General features: G+C 35.4%; 1 protein-coding gene across 3 annotated transcripts; it reads left to right on the top strand.

The window, feature by feature from the left end:
- The first annotated feature begins 310 nt into the window (after positions 1 to 310).
- On the top strand, positions 311 to 14206 carry LOC109097387 (CUE domain-containing protein 1-like). 3 transcript variants are annotated; one of them, XM_042765302.1, is made up of 13 exons: positions 311 to 642; positions 2673 to 2864; positions 6324 to 6494; positions 7809 to 8381; positions 8471 to 8601; positions 9621 to 9747; positions 10138 to 10369; positions 12262 to 12327; positions 12606 to 12695; positions 12784 to 12928; positions 13163 to 13221; positions 13306 to 13378; positions 13464 to 14206. In XM_042765302.1, coding segments are annotated over exons 4-13 (1230 nt in total). In that variant the 5' UTR covers positions 311 to 642; positions 2673 to 2864; positions 6324 to 6494; positions 7809 to 8075; the 3' UTR covers positions 13465 to 14206. The 3 variants fall into 3 exon arrangements, with proteins under 3 accessions (XP_042621236.1, XP_042621237.1, XP_042621238.1); XM_042765303.1 differs by having other exon boundaries at positions 313 to 642; positions 12784 to 12877; XM_042765304.1 differs by lacking the exon at positions 12262 to 12327 and having other exon boundaries at positions 315 to 642.
- Positions 14207 to 18006: the final 3800 nt, after the last annotated feature.

The raw sequence follows: 18006 nt of genomic DNA, 5'->3' as shown, positions 1-18006 counted from the left end.
TTATTCCTTTAGTTAGTCCAAAGAAATGATTTTTGCTGGTCAAATGTGGAAACACTGATTGCTGAACCAGCTTCTGGCTTTATGACATGATTAAGTTATTTTGCATGTATATAATTAAATATAACTATTATTGTTTTTATTGTAAATTCATGCATTTATTTATTTATTGTGCATCTAAAACAAACTATTTTTGCTGGTGAAACAAAGTGTGGAAATACTTATCTGCAAATGTGAGGCTTTATATTATTTTATATAAAAAAAATCCTCTTTCATCTCTAATTCATGGCTCTCCATCTGGCCCTGTTCCAATGTTCCCCTCCCCCCACATGCTGCTTTTTTTGTTTCTTCTTCGCGAATCTCATATTGGTCGTTAGGACTCATTTCCATGTGCATTGGCTCCATTGGTGCGCGTTCACGGCCTCACGCTTGCCGCATCATTTGATCAGGCGTGACGCGCCCCTGGGATCCCAATACAATCAGCCCTGGTTTTAATCTCGTGTCCATGAGCAGGTGCTTCGGGTTCAAGGTCTTTTGTTTCACCCATAACTGTCGCCTCACAACGGGGATAAAAGACAATGAGCCCCATTGAAGGAACAATTGCGCTTTTTTCGGGGCGCCGCTGTTCACCATCTGCCCGTGTCTGTAAGTACAGGCAGCTGTATTAGTGTTTGAAGAGCATTTCTCTTCAATCATTCATATTCATGAAAACATCTAATTTGGATGTTTCATCAACATTGAGCACTTAAGTAATAAATAAGTTAGATTTATTATTGAAACAGAAAACAAGTGGTTATGCCCTATATAAGACGCCCTATAAGCTATATTATTGTGGGGTTTTCTGTGTTAAAGGGATAGTTCACCCAAAAATGAAAATTTGATGTTTATCTGCTTACCCCCAGGGGGTCTTCTTTAATCAAACATTATAAATAATCAAACACTTAGTTGGTAAAAATAATGTAATGAATTTTTATTCAATGGTTTTTAGCATTTTTAGTAAGTTCAAAAATTGATTTATTATAAACAGAGTACATGTCAACCGCTCACCCTTTGACACATTACCGTCTCAGAGTCACATGACCAAAATGAATAGAGGAGAGAAATGCTCTGGGGCGCAGAACAGAAAAGACAAAGGGGAAAAGAAAAACAATGCATTATAATACAGCAATGTACAAGTGAACTAATATAAATTGGCAAGCTTTTATTTTTTATTTTTTCATTGTAAGTCATGCAGTCATTCAACATTTGATGTTGTTGCCTAATAGAGGGCAAATAAGTGATTAACGTTATGCTCAAAAAGTGAAGTCACGATATGTTTGGGAATGGGTGTTTGATTTACATTTGAGACAAAATGAGAAGGTTATTAACAAGGATACAAACTAGCCACCTTTCACAAAAATTGCATTTTTAAATTTAAAATAGGTCATTTGTGTAATTCACGTAGAAAACTTGCTACTTCATACTTAAGTACAAAACAATGTTGAACTTTCACAAAAACAGTTATTTTAAAATGTTATAATAGTGATTTTATAATGTCCAAATATAGATCCAAAAGCAAAACATGTGAAAAGAGCTATATTATGAAGTGGAAATGGTAAATGAGACAATGAATGATCCTCTGCTCCCATCTAGTGGCCATAGTGGGAATATCATGACATTCATTGTAATAGTATTTGTTTTTCTACCTGGTGGCAGAAATCTTCCACTTAAGCATGGCAAATTTTCTATGAATTATCTTACAGTAAACATGAAGTAGTACAAATGTTCTTTAAAGTAAATTTTACATAGTGTTCTCATTTTAAATAAAAATGTACAAAAATATGAATAACTTTGAGGCAAATGAATAATAATAATAAATAATAAAAGATTGTAAATCCCTCTAAATTTACCTAACTAAAAAGTAAGCAACATTACATGTGCGCATACCCCTCATCAGATGTGCAGTTGCGCCCCTGCATTTGAGATATATAAATATAGATAGTTAGAACATTTATTGGCTATTTTACGACTTCAAACGTGAATGATTTGTTGATATAGTAATGACTAAAATGTAATAAATATGACTTAAATCTCTAAAATTTGTGAGTATATACGCAAGATTTTTAAATATTTTTGAAACAGGTCTATATACTGATGCATCCAAATATACAATAAAAACAGTACTATCGTGAAATAATAATAATTTAAAAATAACAATTTTCTATTTGAATATATTAATAATCTAAAATGTAATTTATTCCTGAGATGGGAAAGCTGAATTTTAATAGCCATTACTCCAGTCTTCAGTGTCACATGATCCTTCTGAAATCATTCCAGTATGTTGATTTGGTGCTTAAGAAACATTTCTTATTATTATCAATGTTGAAAACAGTTGTGCTGCATAATATTTTTGTGGACACCTTGATACATATAAATTCAGGATTATTCAATGAATAGAAAGTTGATAAAACAGCATTCATTTGAAATACACTTTTTGTCTTTCATGTTTGATCAATTTCATTTATCCTTGCTAAATAAAAATGTAATTTATTTTAAAAAATCTTCTGATTCTTGTTGAATATAATATTTTTTTTCATATTTAAATGAATAAATAAATGAATGAATATTTATGCAATGGGGTTGATTTTATCTTTTGTAACGAATGCTGGGATGCTTTACTCACCTGTATCCACTAGGTTGCTCCTGAGCGCGGTGAGAGGAGGATAATCTGCCCACAGCTCAAGCGCTCAAGAGCCAATAAAGATCCACCATCTGACGCGCTGTGAGCGCCGCTGTCTGCTGCTGTCACACACTCAGTATCATCGATTATTTACAACATGGAGGAATGCAGCATCGAGTAATGCTATTAGAGCCGATCTCTTCAGCTGGTAAGATCTCATCCTTAGTCTGCTGCTTCTTTCTCTGCCATTTGATTTGATTATGCATTTATTTAGATATATTAAACACTGTTCAGTTATAATTCTCTAGCCAGACAGGCCTCAGGAATGAGTCTGTCCCTCGGTTGTGTACTAATAGTGCCGGACTCGTAAATCACGATGCTGTTATGTTGCTACAGTATGATGTGATGGAATAAGGCAAACACACCTGTGTCTCTGGTCCATTTATGTCTATGTAATAATTAAATAATAATAATAATGATACTATTTTACTGTGTAGTGCTGCGTGGTGTTTACAATAGTTTTTTATTCTTTCAGAGAAAAAGTAGTATAGTGTAGAAAATTTTACTAGAAAAAGTAGAAAACTGTAGTGCGAGATTTTCTTGTTTTCTCCTGAGGTGTCCTATTAACTGATAGCAGACTGATGTTTGGCCTCCCAAAGGATTCTGGGATGGGGTCCATGAGTGACCATGTGCCTCTAATATCTGAAGTTTTTTATTCTCATTATATTATTGCTTTAAGGGGTCCTATTATGCTTTTTCACTTTTTCCACTTTAGTTAGTCTGTAATGTTGCTGTTTGAGCATAAAAAAGATCTGCAAAGTTACAAAGCTCAAAGTCCACTTCAAAAGGAGATATTTTGTTTAACAGAAATCACTTTTTAAAAACTACAACGAGCGACTCGTTTGGACTACAACAAATATTTTCCAGGATTTGTGATATCACAAAGATTAACGAATGGGACGAGACCTACTATTCCAGCTGTTCATGCCAGACTGCGAGAGAGGTGTTGTAATAATGTAAAATATGTAAAAATAATAATAATGTTTTTCGAACAGCCTAGTATGAGAGCCTGTTCTAGTACACCCCCAAAACAAAATCAAGACTTTGTAAAAGAGCATAATAGGACCTCTTTAAGAGCAGAGATTCTATTAAAGGGATAGTCCACCCCAAAAAACTCCCCACACCCTCATGTCATTTCAAATTTTTTAATTGCATTTTTTCATCTGTGGAAAACAAAAGAAGATGAATGAAGAATGTTAGTAACAAAACAGTTTCAAGTTTGACATATTCTTTTAAGTTGTTATGGTATTTGACATGATGTGCAAATTGCCTCAGTATTAGTTTAAATGCTATTGTTAAGGTACTTGACTGTCACCTCCGCTCAGCACTGTTCCTTCCTGTCCTCTCTTCTTCGCTTTTCTCCTTCTATCTCAGCGGATCCAGGTCAGAAACAAGGACAGTGTCAAAGCCCTGCTCCTGCTTTTGGTTCAGTACACACTATGCAACTGTTCCCTTTTTCTTTGGGCTGAACATTACAAAAGCCTTCTTGTATTAATATTTGGGAAAATGCTTGCATCTTTCCAGTGCAATCTGCAATTTATTTTCCATTCTGTTCTTATAAAATGAAGATGAATTAAAACAAAATCTTTAAAATTGTGTAAGCAACTACTGGAATTTATCCTCATGGGTTTGGCCCCATTAGAGCTAATGATAGCATAGTGTAGAGAGGTGCCAATGAACGTGCTGCTATTTTTATATGTAGACAGCAGGCGTGTGTTCTGACATAAGCACTAACCCACAGACGACTCCTGTGGTGATAACAGCTCTTCTTGTCAGACACCACAATCTGCCCGCTTGGATTTCACTCTCCTCTTGGCCACAGAATCAGCCAGAAAAGCATCTGAATTTGGCAGAGTAATACAGAAAGGGAGACTAGGATCATTTTGGCAGGGGCTACCTTCTAAATTTCATTAAAACTTTGTTTATAGCTCATTACTAATAATGGGGTTGCCGTATGTCTGCCAGCTTCACACTTACTGTTCCAAAAGGAGTCAAGAAAGATTCATTCAACTTTTAAAGAAATAGTACACCCAAAAATAAAATTCTGAAATTATTTTTTCACCCTGCACTGTTAAAAAAAGGTCCTTTATTTGGATCTGTGGTTCTGTGAAGAGCGTTTAACATCCATGGAACCTTTCCATTCCACAAAAGTTTCTATATAGTGAAGAAATGTTCTTCACACTGAGAAAAAAAAAGGTTATTTTAAGATCTGTTCACTGAAAGGTTCTTTGGGGAACCAGAAATGGCATTGCTGCAAAAAAAAAAAAAAACCTTCTGGAACGTTTATTTTTAATGTTAAAGTGAACCTGTGTGACTGATTTTCTTTCATAGAACACAAAACATGATTGTGAAAAAAGAAAATTATTTTTATTTTCCAATGCAAAACCAATGAATAGTGACTGAAGCTTCAAAAGCACTATAAAAGTATTATAAAATTAGTAATGACTTCTTCTGATGTCATATGAATCACTCTTTTGAGTCAAATCATTTGATCTGATTCATGATTGATTCACAAAACGTATTTCTTGAATTCAACTCACTGACTCAGTTCTCAATTTAAGGCCCGTTCACGCAGAAGATGATAAATGTAACGATATATATAGATATAGTTTTAAACATCATTCTAAGTGCAAAGGAACAGTAGAGTCCACACCATAATGATAACGACATGGAAGATCAATATATATGATTTTTTTTTTCACCTGATGAATGGCAAAAACAGCCATTGATATATATTCCGAATCTATTCTGCTTTAAAGAGTGTGAGTATTTAAGGCAGCGACAACAAAACTGCAGTGTGCTTATCATGAACAGAACGCATTGGTGTGGATGCTAATATATTTATTGTTATAATTAATATTCTTGGTTTGAACGGGCCTTTATAGATTATTGTATGGGTAGTACTTTTTGTAAAAATTTAATTCAGCTTTGAAACAACATTGAGGTGTGTAAATGAAGACAGAATTTCTTCCTTCACACAATTCAATTTGGTTTGAGTTGTTTTGGATCTGAAAAACTTTACACTTACAGTGCAGCTTTTATTGATTTAATATCAAGTGTGTGGCAAAACGGCAAGATTGACTGAAGCTTTTAATCGAGTTTGGCATTTTAACACCAATGTGGTTTATTCTGAGTTTCCTTAATGAATCACTTGCTCTGAGGGTCCAACGACTGCGAGATTGATAGTCACGGGGTTGCCATGGAGACAAGACCAGCAGACTCTGATCACATTGACTGTTGATGATGGCCGTAATTTAAAATAACAAGCTTTCCAGTGTTGCACCAGAAGGATGATTGCCCCCATTATGATGACATCTCCACCATGCTGAGATCTCTTTCACAATTATCAATCAGATCCTGCGCTGTGTGGCATTCCTCTGGCTCTAATCTGTCTCAGTGGGTCACACGGACCCCTGCTTAACCGATATCAGCTCAGCGGGTGTATTAACTATGGATGACGTCAGTCTTTGCTGTATGTTATTCACAAGGGCACAGCCACCCTTCTTCAGAGACATATCACTAAGCTGCTACAGTTCCTGAGCTCGCTGGCGAACTGTGCCACAGTCTGTGGCTATATTTAGTGCTGCCTGTTTGGTTTTGGGTGCAGATTAATGTGGAGAGATGAAAATGGGAGCGAGGGATATCCGAACCTCTCCGATGATGGATTTTATGGAGGAGCCTGTAGCCTGTAATGGGAGCTAAAGGTTTATCCTGCTGGCATTAATTGCTTCCTGGTGGATCTTTTGGTGTGAGTCTGCATCTCCTCTGCAGAGAGACGGTAAGTAGGAAATAGACACATACAGGGGCATGTGAAGCACACTGCACATACATGATTACATCATGAGCCCAGTGTCCGATCATGTATGGTGTGAGGGCAAAATGTGCCCTTTTGAAGAGTTTAATACCTATCTTATCTTTTATGGAAGCCTTGTTTGTTAATGACCCTGATCCATTTAATGTCCAATAGGGAGCATCCACTGTATGACTCATGCTATTCATGTATGTATGTGTGTGTGCGTGTATGCTTTATGATTTAAAATGATTCATTTTCTTTAAAAAAAATTTAAAGAAATGTTAATATGTAAAGTAAAGAACTATATCAAAAAAGACATTCCATGTGCTCCAAAAAAGATAACCAGTCTGTTCTCAGGTGCGTAAATCTAGAAAAATTTGATCAACCAAAAAAACAAAAAATGTTTACACAGTGAAAGAAATACAATTAGACCAAGGCAAGGGTCTATCACAAAAGTGAGCACTGTAGAAAGCATGAACAGAAACATCTGCTCTTTGGTCTGTTTTCAGACACTTTTCACTTTTGTCACCCTATAGATGTTAAATTAAAGTAACTTTTGTGATAGACCCTTGGCTTTGTGTAAAGTAAAGAACTATAACCATTTCTATAATGGTATAATTATAGAATTTTTTCTATTTATTGTATAATATGCAATAGAATTTTTCATATTATATTATATTATATTATATTATATTATATTATATTATATTATATTATATTATATTATATTATATTATATTATATTATACTCTTGCACTGATGTTAAAGCCAATAAATACTGAATATACCAAAAATTAATACAAATATAGGTACATGCTGTTTTTGGGGCCTCATATTCAGTGTTGTTACTGTTAACTAAAAGTTAATCTATTAAAAATAATTTTCAGTTATTGAAATAATGCTTAAATATACAATATAAATATTAGATTAAAAACTTAAATGTTGCCTTGGTGACTAAATGAAAGAAAGATAAATTTATATGATTGAAGTATTAAAATGATTAAACTGAAATAAAAAATAAATGAAACCTATAAAACAAAAACAAATTAAAATGACAAAAGAACATAATATAATAAAAAGTCTAATTAAAATAAAAACTGAAAATATAAAATAAAATCACATTCAAAATATTTATAAATACTATAATAGTATATATATTAAATAATACTAAAATAACAGTGTTCATATTAAATGAGAGACTACGTGGAATAATTGTTATATTTAAATATATACATTTTTTTTCAACAATATTTTTTTCTGAATAAAAGCAATGGTTAACATTTTGCTGTTCTAATGTAGGTCTTCAGGAGTGAGCCGTACTTCGCTTTGAGGGTGACTGTGAGAGCAAGGCATTCTGGGAATCCCAGCCAGCCCTGGATGTGGTTGAGTCTCAGCTATCAGCAGCAGAAGAAAAGTTTATCCAATGCTGCCCCTCTGTATACTGAAGCTTACCTCCAGAGGCATCATGAGTGGATAACGGGCGTGGCCGGAGGCGGTGCATAGGTCAAGGGGTGGGGTCACTTCGGTGGATGGGCAGTTTTGAGTGGGAGGGAGGTGCTGTAAATAATGACCAGTCTTTTCCGCCGGAGTAACGCGAAGAATAACCATGGCAGCGGTACGCAAGGGGGCGACGATGCTTCAGGAGAGCTCAATAACAGGAGGCCTCCACGTCAGGTCCGGCATTTGGAGTTTACCCAGGCTATGGACGACTTTAAGACGATGTTCCCCAGCATGAAGCATGAGGATATTGAGTGTGTCTTGAGAGCCAACCATGGTGCTGTCGACTCCACCATTGACCAGCTACTGCAGATGAGCCTGCACAGCCGGGCCACAGATGACAGCTCAGATTCTGAGGACAGCATTCCTCCAGAGGTTAGTCTAGGGACTTTTATTGAGACCTAAAAGTTTGGCATTTTTAGATCTGGGTACACAAAAGAATCTTCGCATCTAATCTCCTGCAGGTCCTGGAGAGAACGCTGGAGCCGGACAGCTCAGATGAGGAGCCTCCACCCGTCTACGCACCGCCCTCCTATGACATGCACATCTATGACAGAAAACATCCCGCAGATGTTCCATCCACACCACCACCCAGGCAAGAAGAACAACTAATCATGTTTCCTGTTGGAAAAATGACTAATAATAACAGTAGACTTTAATCTGGGAGAGAGAAATTGTATCTGCATTCACTTTGTTGAAATGCTTTTTATGTTGATTTGAAAAATTTCAGCTACTATTTATTCTTCCTCTTCTTCAAACCAAATTATTTTGATGACAGACTTAGGACCAGGCATTTAAGAATGACTAAAGCAACATTTGAGGTGCTGTACAATGAGATTGGGTTATCCAGTCAAATTATCTGCTGATGCAAAGTCACATAAGATTTTTGATGTACATTAAGGAATTTATTCAGTAAATGTGTTTCCATCAGAGTTTATGTCTTTCTATTGGATAAAAATGTATCCACCTCATATTGATCTACAATTCAAGCTTTTTCTTCTTCTTTTTCTGAGAACAGATTTGTAAAAAATAATAAAAGTGAAAGTTGCTGCAACTGGAGAAACCACTTTAGCTTCTGATTTCCTACATAATAAATAACTTGTGCCTCAGAGCGCACAGACAAAATGCAATAACAACCACCAGTTGTCAGGTTACCTGGAGCAGGATATCTGATGTTTGGGAACGTGAATGTGTGGGACAGATTTGTGTGGTAACCAAATCATTTTGATGACAGACTTTTGCTCAGGGACTTGATTGACTAAAGCAACATTTGAGATGGTGTACAAAGACATTGGTCCGCTGGTTAGTGCACTCATCTAATCATCTGATCTGTTCAGGCAAAGTTGTGCACTGAGGAATTTATTCGAGCACATACTTTTTATGTACATTTTAGGATTTTATGCACAGCTTGGCATTTCCATCAAGCGCACAAAAAAGTCTCATAAAATATACGGATGGAAACAGTCACTGACCTATTAGTATGTGAACTCAGTAAACAACAGTGCCTTAACAATTATTTAAATCACAAGATGAGAATCCCATCAGGCCTTTCTGATTTCAGAAGTGTGTTTCATAAGAAGAATTCGTTTTATTTTATACTCATTATTTTGTCAGGTTCAATGATTATCCCCCTCCTGGGCATCAGCAGGTCGGCAGACACAGGAACTGGAATCCACCGTTACTAGGCAACCTCCCTGATGACTTCCTGCGTATCCTGCCTCAGCAGTCAGAATGTCTTCAGGTGGATTTATAAACCATTAACATGTATTTCTGTATTAAAATCTTGGCTGAATATCATGTGTCTACATCAGCAAACATTTAGATCCAGATTCAAAGATTTAGATTCAGATCCAGATTCAAATTCCTTCCAAATTCACTGGGTTCATACAGTGGCCATATCATACGTATAATATTTTTTGTTGCATTTAACTCATACCATTTTTTCAGCCACAATTTCATTCAAAATTACAAACAAAAATCTTGAGTTGAGCATTACATCTTGATTTGGGGCCTCAGTAAATGTCTAATTTCAGTAACCTTAAGACCAGACAAGGGCAATTCATTTTTCTCATAGTTAATTTTTTGATGTCATTTCGGTAAAAATGTCATTAGTGATTTCTTTCACCTGCAGCGTTCTCAGAGCAACCTGTCTCAGCCTTCCTCCTCCTCCTCTTCCTCCCTGTCATCCCTGACGCAGCTTTCATCCAGCAGTAGTGTCCTGTCAGGTGCCGTTTGGTCATCTGAACAGGACAGGAAGTTAAAACAGTACTTGGAGGACGAGCGAATAGCCCTTTTTCTGCAGAATCAGGAGTTCATGAAAGAGCTACAGCGTAACAGAGACTTCCTTATAGCTCTGGAGATAGGTACACACACACACACACACACACACACACAAAAATGCTGACCTCAATGTGAATTTCATATTGACTTTATTGTTTATATATGTAAGGGATGTAGCAACAGAATTTTTCCTCCATGTTGTGATGAACATCTGAGTTAAATGGATTATGGAAAAGAAAAAACCGAAAGGCAGAAAGTGGTGGAGTTCAAACAGACTAAATGATTGGAGAAACCAACATAGATCAACAGAGAGAAATCTGCTGCTTTACCAGAAGATTTTATTATAGCATTTTTATTTATTTTTTTCAATTACAAGGCCAAAAATTGTTCACAAAAAGTTTCATGCATTTACAAAATAGAATTGTATACCAACATTAAATTACAATTAAATTAAAAGTATATTACACTACTATTCAAATAGTTTATTTATACTTAAATTCTATTTAAGTTGTACTTACTGTAGACCTAATCCTAAATTTTAAGACATTTTTAGAAGTGAATTAAATGGATTTTTATTTCATTTTATTTATGTTTTTTTTTTTTTTTTTGCGTTATTGTGGTGAAATTTTTCAGACATTTCCCCCCTAAAGGTTTAGTGTAACTAGGTCAGAAACACACTGCACACTGTCACTCAAACACTCATTTTTCAAACATACTTCACATATGATGAAATAATGTTTGGATTTCTCAATGTGAGGAAAATCTGTCATTCATACAGGGTTTCTGCAGATCCTTAAAAGTCTTACATTTAGTCAAATTTAAGGCCATAAAAAGTCTTAAATGGTACAAGAAAGTCTTTATTATTATGATTTCAAGAGGTCTTAAATTTGGGAACGAAAAGACAAGAGTTGCGGTATGACTTAATGTGAAGATTAAACTTCAGAAGGCTATGATTTCATTGATTAAACTCCAGCGCTGCATGTTTCAAAGTCACTGCTTTGTGTTCCGCTGCTTCCAGAGAAACTGCAGTATTTCTGCCATTCCAAAGGCGCCACCTGCTGGTAGAGATTGAATTTACATTTTCAATAAGCACGTCTGCTGTTTTTGTTCAGACCAATGCGGAAATCGACCCATGTTTTTATGGAGCAAACACACAGTTGTAAATGTTAACTGGTGGATCGACAAGAAGATAATGCATTAGAAAAATCAAAACAATTAAGACAGTAAAATATATTTGATACGTTATTTAATTAATATAATAATTGATTTATAATAGTTGTTTCAATTAATATAATAATTGATACTTTTGATTCATCCATTTTCTTAAAAATGGTTTAAAGTTTGAAATGTGAAGTTTATAATTTTAGAAAAATTTTGTTTCGTGAAAACCATAACTCATGCTTTTTACAGTCATTTTACAGTTTAATATGTTACTATAGATATTGCCCAACCCCGCTCATGTGGTATTAATTTTATTTGTGCAGGTCTTAAAAAAATCTTTAATTTGAGCTTCTTGCAGATACCCTGTTCATAGGGAAGAATTCATTAACCAACATTGCATTCAAGCATCTTTTTTTTTTGCCATTTTTACCTATTTTGTGCCCTCTCAAAGTCTTGGTTCCTCCCAAGATTTCTTCCTCACCTTACCTGCTGCTTTTAGAATGATTTATATAATGAAAAGCGCCATACAAATAAATTCCCAGTTAACTGAATTGAGCACTACATGTTTAATTTGAATCCCCTTTCTATTTGCAAAATGTTTTGCAATGTTTTTCATTCTCATATTTGTAAACCATCGCTCCTATCATTCTGTTAAAATGCATTTTAAATAAACTCCAGAGGGATGTGTGTGAACAGCTTTCATTCCTACAGTAACTCACTGTGTGCAGTGTTGTGTTATTCACTCCACTGTCTCCACTCTGGAGCGGCTGATCTTCACCTGCCCTCAGTGACCCTGTTACCTGCTGTGTTTTAGATCGTCAGAGGTGCGAGAAAACACAGTGTGGTCATTCATCCGCTTGCACAGAGAACTCCGCCGAAGGTAGATTCCCTTCATCTTCATCCATCAGCCATGTCTGCCACACAAACACTGACAGGAAGCTTCATCTGAACCTGTCTGTGCCGCCACATAAAACCACACAGAGATAACAGCCTACCGGGACCATATTGTACACTTTTGCAGCATTTAATTTTTTATTTTTTTTTATCATAAGATTAAATTAGTTTGTTTAACAAAAAAATAAAATTCTGTCAGAATGCAAAAGAGAAAATGTGATTGGTAAATGTGAGCAGCCATATGTTGTCTAATTCTTGATTTAGGTGATAATTGTGGCTCGGGGTCTGAGGAGGCCTGTTCATCAGTCTCTGACGATGCCTTATTCCTGGAGAAACTCAAGCACATGGGCAAATGTAAGAAAACACAGACGAAGTTTAACAGCAAGTTTGTGTAATGACTTGAGCTCTCAACCCTTTTTGATCACTGCATTATTACCTGCAGCTACAAGGAAGAAGCTTTTTGAAATTGCTAGGTCATTCTCAGAGAAGACCAGAAGAAAGAAGTCCAAAAAGCGAGCTCTGCCCAAACACCAGTCATATCCTCACATGTCCAGCCCTGACAGTCGCTGCCTGGAGTTTGCATCTATGTATGTTGTGTAGAGAAGGAGTTCTTATGTTTTTATTCCTATAACTATTAGTTTCAGTGTGATGTCAGTGCATGTCTAAATATGATTATTTGATCTTCTTGTTGTGATATGTATTGATTGTATGAATTAAAAGGTAAACTTTTGAAAGTTAAAAATGCTAGAATAAATCTTCTAAGCTATAATGGCACTGTAGAATTAAATCTATAATGTGTTTGGTCCTTGACTTCCTCTCAGTCTGGGCCCTGCAACCTCTTCCATCAATCTCCTGGAAGAAGTACAGGGGCCGCCTTCGGGTAAATATTCTCTTTGTGAAATTTATCAGCACTCCATGAATGTATAATATTTGGTGAAACGGTGTAAATGTGTTTGTCTATAAGCTGAGGATGACAACCAACTTAAGAGACTCTCAGGAAGAGAGGAAGGGGAGGAGCCAAAGGAAGTGATGTCATGGTAAGCGCACACAAACACACTAAACATCCTTACATCATTGGATGATTATAGATAATTGGCACATATATTTTATGATCTCTGACAGATGGATGAATCCTGGCCGGAGCTGCCAATGTTCTCTGCTTTAGAGAGCTTGATTCAACAGCTCTGAAGACTAAAGCATCATGAAGATCAAGATTTTACTCATTAGTTTCCTGCAATGCTTAATTAAATCCGAGCCATAAAATCATCATAGTTCTATATTGTTTGTAATATTCTGGTTCAACAGTCTAGTTTCTGACTGTCATGTGATGTAGCAGATCTGGTGGTGTTTAGAGGAATGCTGTGCCGGGACAGTGCTCACACTGTGCTGGGACTCGGGACTCAGAACATCCACAAGCACAAAACCTCATTGCTCAGCTTGATAAGAAAATCTGTGTTTATCTCAGGAGTAATTTTAATGGCCTGGAGTCCACGTACAGTTCCTGTCATGTTTATAGATAACGCTCTTTTCAGTTCTCATGATCATATTTGATAGGTTTTACTTTGATAACTTTGAGATTGGTTAAAAAATTGTTATCAAATTTAAGTTGCTATGTGTTCTCAACCAACTCACAATTTAAAATCATTTTCCGAAATTTTTGCTTCTTTTCACCATTAATTTCTGAAATTAACAATCATATTTTATTCTTAGTGTGAAGTAAGGTCTGTCTGTGTGTATTTACACTGGGATAGTAGGCTAATTATTAAAACTAAATTGTAATTTTCACAGTTTAGAGCTGTCAGCTCACTGTAAATTGATTTTCAGAGGATCATTTTGTTTGGTATTAAATTACATTTTAAAAGCAACACGTCCTTGTTTGTCCTTTAATTATTAGTTTGCAGAAGGAATAAAACTTTTCATATGCACAAATTTACAAAGTCAAACATTTAGGATGATAAACAGTTTTGTTTTGTTTTGTTTGTCTCTGCTTACTTGGGTTGTGCTGTAATTCTTATAAGAACCAGTAGAGGACGCCACATCATATGTGCCATAAGGCCAAACCATAACGGGATTTTCACATTTAAAAATTAATATAATTTTTACCCAGTGTTTAAAAATATATCAGTTTTATGAAAAACGTAAATCTGTGTCTTAATGCGTAATAAACCTAGATTTAGTCAGGCTATTTTATGATAACTTATAAATTAGATTTTATGATATGTGGGATGTTACGATTTAAAGGCGCACATATATTTTTCTATTTTAGTTTAAATTAATGTTGGCACTGGTGACCTCGATTGTTTGTGACACTTTATTTTCCCTCCGCCATCATCTAGTCTGTGGAAATTGCTGTAACTGTCCAGCAGATGGAGCTATACACCAGTGTCTTGTTGGTCATTGCTTGTTTATCTCAAATACCATCTGATTTTTCTTTTCAGTCATAATCTGTCATCACTGTGATAGATGACATTTATTTTGCTATCAGAAACAGCCTAAACACCTGTAGGGCCCCTGAGAGAGAGAGAGAGAGAGAGAGAGAGAGAGAGCTGGCTGTGGGTGCTCACGTGTCCGAGTGTTTCTGCTCATTGTCTGGTGTCTGCAGATTGGAATTTATTTATATCCGTGTCTGTCTACCTCAAAGCCCCATAATGCACCACTCCCAGATCCTGCGACTGGTGGCCTTTTTTTACCTAGGTCTAAAAAATAATCTCAAATCTGATCTCACAAAACATAAATAGAACAAAAGCACACACAGCACCACCTGCCCCGCAGACACTAACAGTCTGAAATGTTACTGAAAAGACGTGTCAGTCGGGTATTTACTGAAAGCCTGTGTCACGGATGATCTCTGTCATCAGATTTCCCACAATCCAATTTAATCTGCTGTATCCTGGGAAGGGATTCCTCAGGCTGACCAATAGATATTGAGTATCATAACGACACACCAGCAGCCAGGTGGAAGCTGCACATTGTCTGTAGTACTTCTGTAGGCTTTTTTGGCTTAGTGCTCTGACACTTTCTCACATAAATGACTTGATTTAGAGCCTGGTTTAATTCAAATTTTTGTTTGACCAAAGAGTTTTAAGAATGCAATAACATCATATGTCATCCTAGCTTGGAAAGTGGTCATGGTATGGTTGATTTTTGGATGAAACAAACCCTCGTTTGACGTTTCTTCTGTCTGCATGGAAAGGTCAAGCTTCTACAAGAGGTTCCTGTGGTCATCAGCATGGAACAGATGCACACCTGACACTCTGACTGGTGAGAGATACATCTAAAACTAAATACTGGAGTTAATGATGACAGTTTGATTCACTTCAAATTCAAATTTTAAATTTTAATACCTTTAAGTTTTTATTTTGATTTCTACTTAAACTTCTGCTCTAGCTTTGCAACTACTCTGAATTACTCTTAAAGGGATAGTTCATCGAAAAATTACTATTCTGACATCATTTACTCACCCTCATGTTGTTGAGGGTCAAATGGTCTTTTTTCTGCAGAACACAAAAGAAAACAACAAAAACTGATAGAAAAAAAGAACACTAAAAATATATAAAGCTATATATAAAGCTAATTCAAATCATTAAGAAATATTACAATAGTATATAAATATTATTAAAATAACACTGCTTTGTGTGAACAAAAACAGTTGAAATATTCTGATATTTGAAGAAGATTTGGAACAATCTGAGGACAGGGTGAATGACCCCTTTAAAATGTGTATTCTTGTACTGCTCTTGTGCTGCTCTGACTTCTTTAGGATATTACTTGTGCTTGTTCTCATTTCTAAGTGCCTTTTGATAAAATTGCTTGCTAAATGAATATATATCTATATCCCTGTTACATTGTAATGAACGGTTTGAATCAGTCCGTTGGTGTGAGATGAGAAAACATGCCCATACATTATGCATGTGTGCACTTTTCATGCTATAAAGGCTCAAATGTCTCAGATCAAATTTGAACAGGAGACACCTGTACGGTGGAGCTCCAGATCAAACCAGCACGGATTGATTACAGATCACCTGGAAATAAGCCATGCAGTTATGAAATTGATATAGATAGATGAAAACCACTTGAATGAGTCACATACTGTCACAATGTGTGAAACAAATTAACAAGATTTCTGGACATATTTTGATGTCTCTTTTTTAGATAATACACTCATGATTACACTTTGAGGCCTTATTTTACTGAACTGTGATTTTCTTTCTCATATTTACAAATTAAGATGTTTTTCTCATTGTTTGGACATTACCAGTTTGACTATAATCCATCCATGCAAACCAGACCTCAGCAGGCGCCTGCCTTGGAATAATGTTCCATCTCTGAGATGTGTGTGTATGTGCTGGGGAGGATATAGAGTGTTATGCGGCACGCAGATGGAGAGATGGAGGACAGATGGAAGGATAGAGAAAGAGAGTGAGATGGAGGACAGATGGAAGAGGAGGTGAGGTTTGGAGAGTGACTCAGCAGTCAGATTGAGCGTTTGATGTGAGGGAACATCACACCCTCACAGTGAGATGAGAAATCCTTGAGAACCCCCCCCCCCCCCCCCCACACACACACATTTTAATAAATGTGATTAAACATGCTCGTGCTTGTATGGAAGCACAAGACAAGGCAAGGCAAAGAGGTGAATTTCAATCATCATTTGTTGCATTCTAGACCCTAAGATGTGAAAGGCCCTCTGTTTGAGCCGAGGACACCCTAAGGAAAGAAAAACCGCAAATGATATCCTATTAATATTGCAGTTGTTTTTACTAAACTGTATTTAATTTAAATTAGAACAAATGTGGGTTTTGGTTTGAGTCTTGTGCTTCACAGATGTGTCTCCTCAGAAAAACCTTGTAATCATGCACGTGTCTCTTCAGAAGAGATCTCAACAATGTCTTAAACTGTGCTCAGATTTGCCAAGAAATATCCTCTTTTTTATTTCCCAGAGACCATATATGACACATTTTAAAGTCCTATCATAAAGAGGACTTCCTGGATGCTTCAGATGGGGGATTTGGCCATGACAATTTCCTTTCCTTTTTAACAACAAACCCAAATATCTGACATCACAATTCAGCACATTTTATGGAAATAGGAACATTAGTATTATTTTGGAATTCTTCATTAGTATTTGATTGATTTACAGTTGTTTCTTGTAAATAAATATCTCAAGAAATGTTTTGTGAGTTTACAAGGACATTGATTTCACTTCATGTGTGTAATTTTGGAAAATATGCAACAGGTAAATAGGTTGAAAACAAAATAACAATATTATTATGAAATGTATTTATTTATTTTTTGACTGTTTACACAAATTCAGAAATTTTACAAATTTACTTTACAAAACTAATTTAATATCTGTCAAAAAAATAAAAAATAAAAAAGGAAATGGAAAAAACATCATTATTGTCTAAAGTGTCTTTTTCTAATAACAGGGAATATTATTCAAAATATGAATCAAGTACTTTAACTATAGATATCAGACTTATTAAAGTACAAATACATGGTAAAAAATAAAAATGTATATAAAAAATATAATATATAGGCTATAATAATAAATGAAAATGTATAAGTTATTAAATAAATTTTAATTTAATAGTTATAATTAATTAAATAATAAAATTATAAATAATTAAATCTATCTATCTATCTATCTATCTATCTATCTATC

This window comes from Cyprinus carpio, chromosome A10 (assembly GCF_018340385.1).
Source record: "Cyprinus carpio isolate SPL01 chromosome A10, ASM1834038v1, whole genome shotgun sequence".
Lineage (NCBI taxonomy): Eukaryota > Metazoa > Chordata > Actinopteri > Cypriniformes > Cyprinidae > Cyprinus > Cyprinus carpio.
The sequence above is the reverse complement of the archived record's forward strand: the minus strand, read 5'-3'. Positions and strand labels throughout refer to the sequence as shown.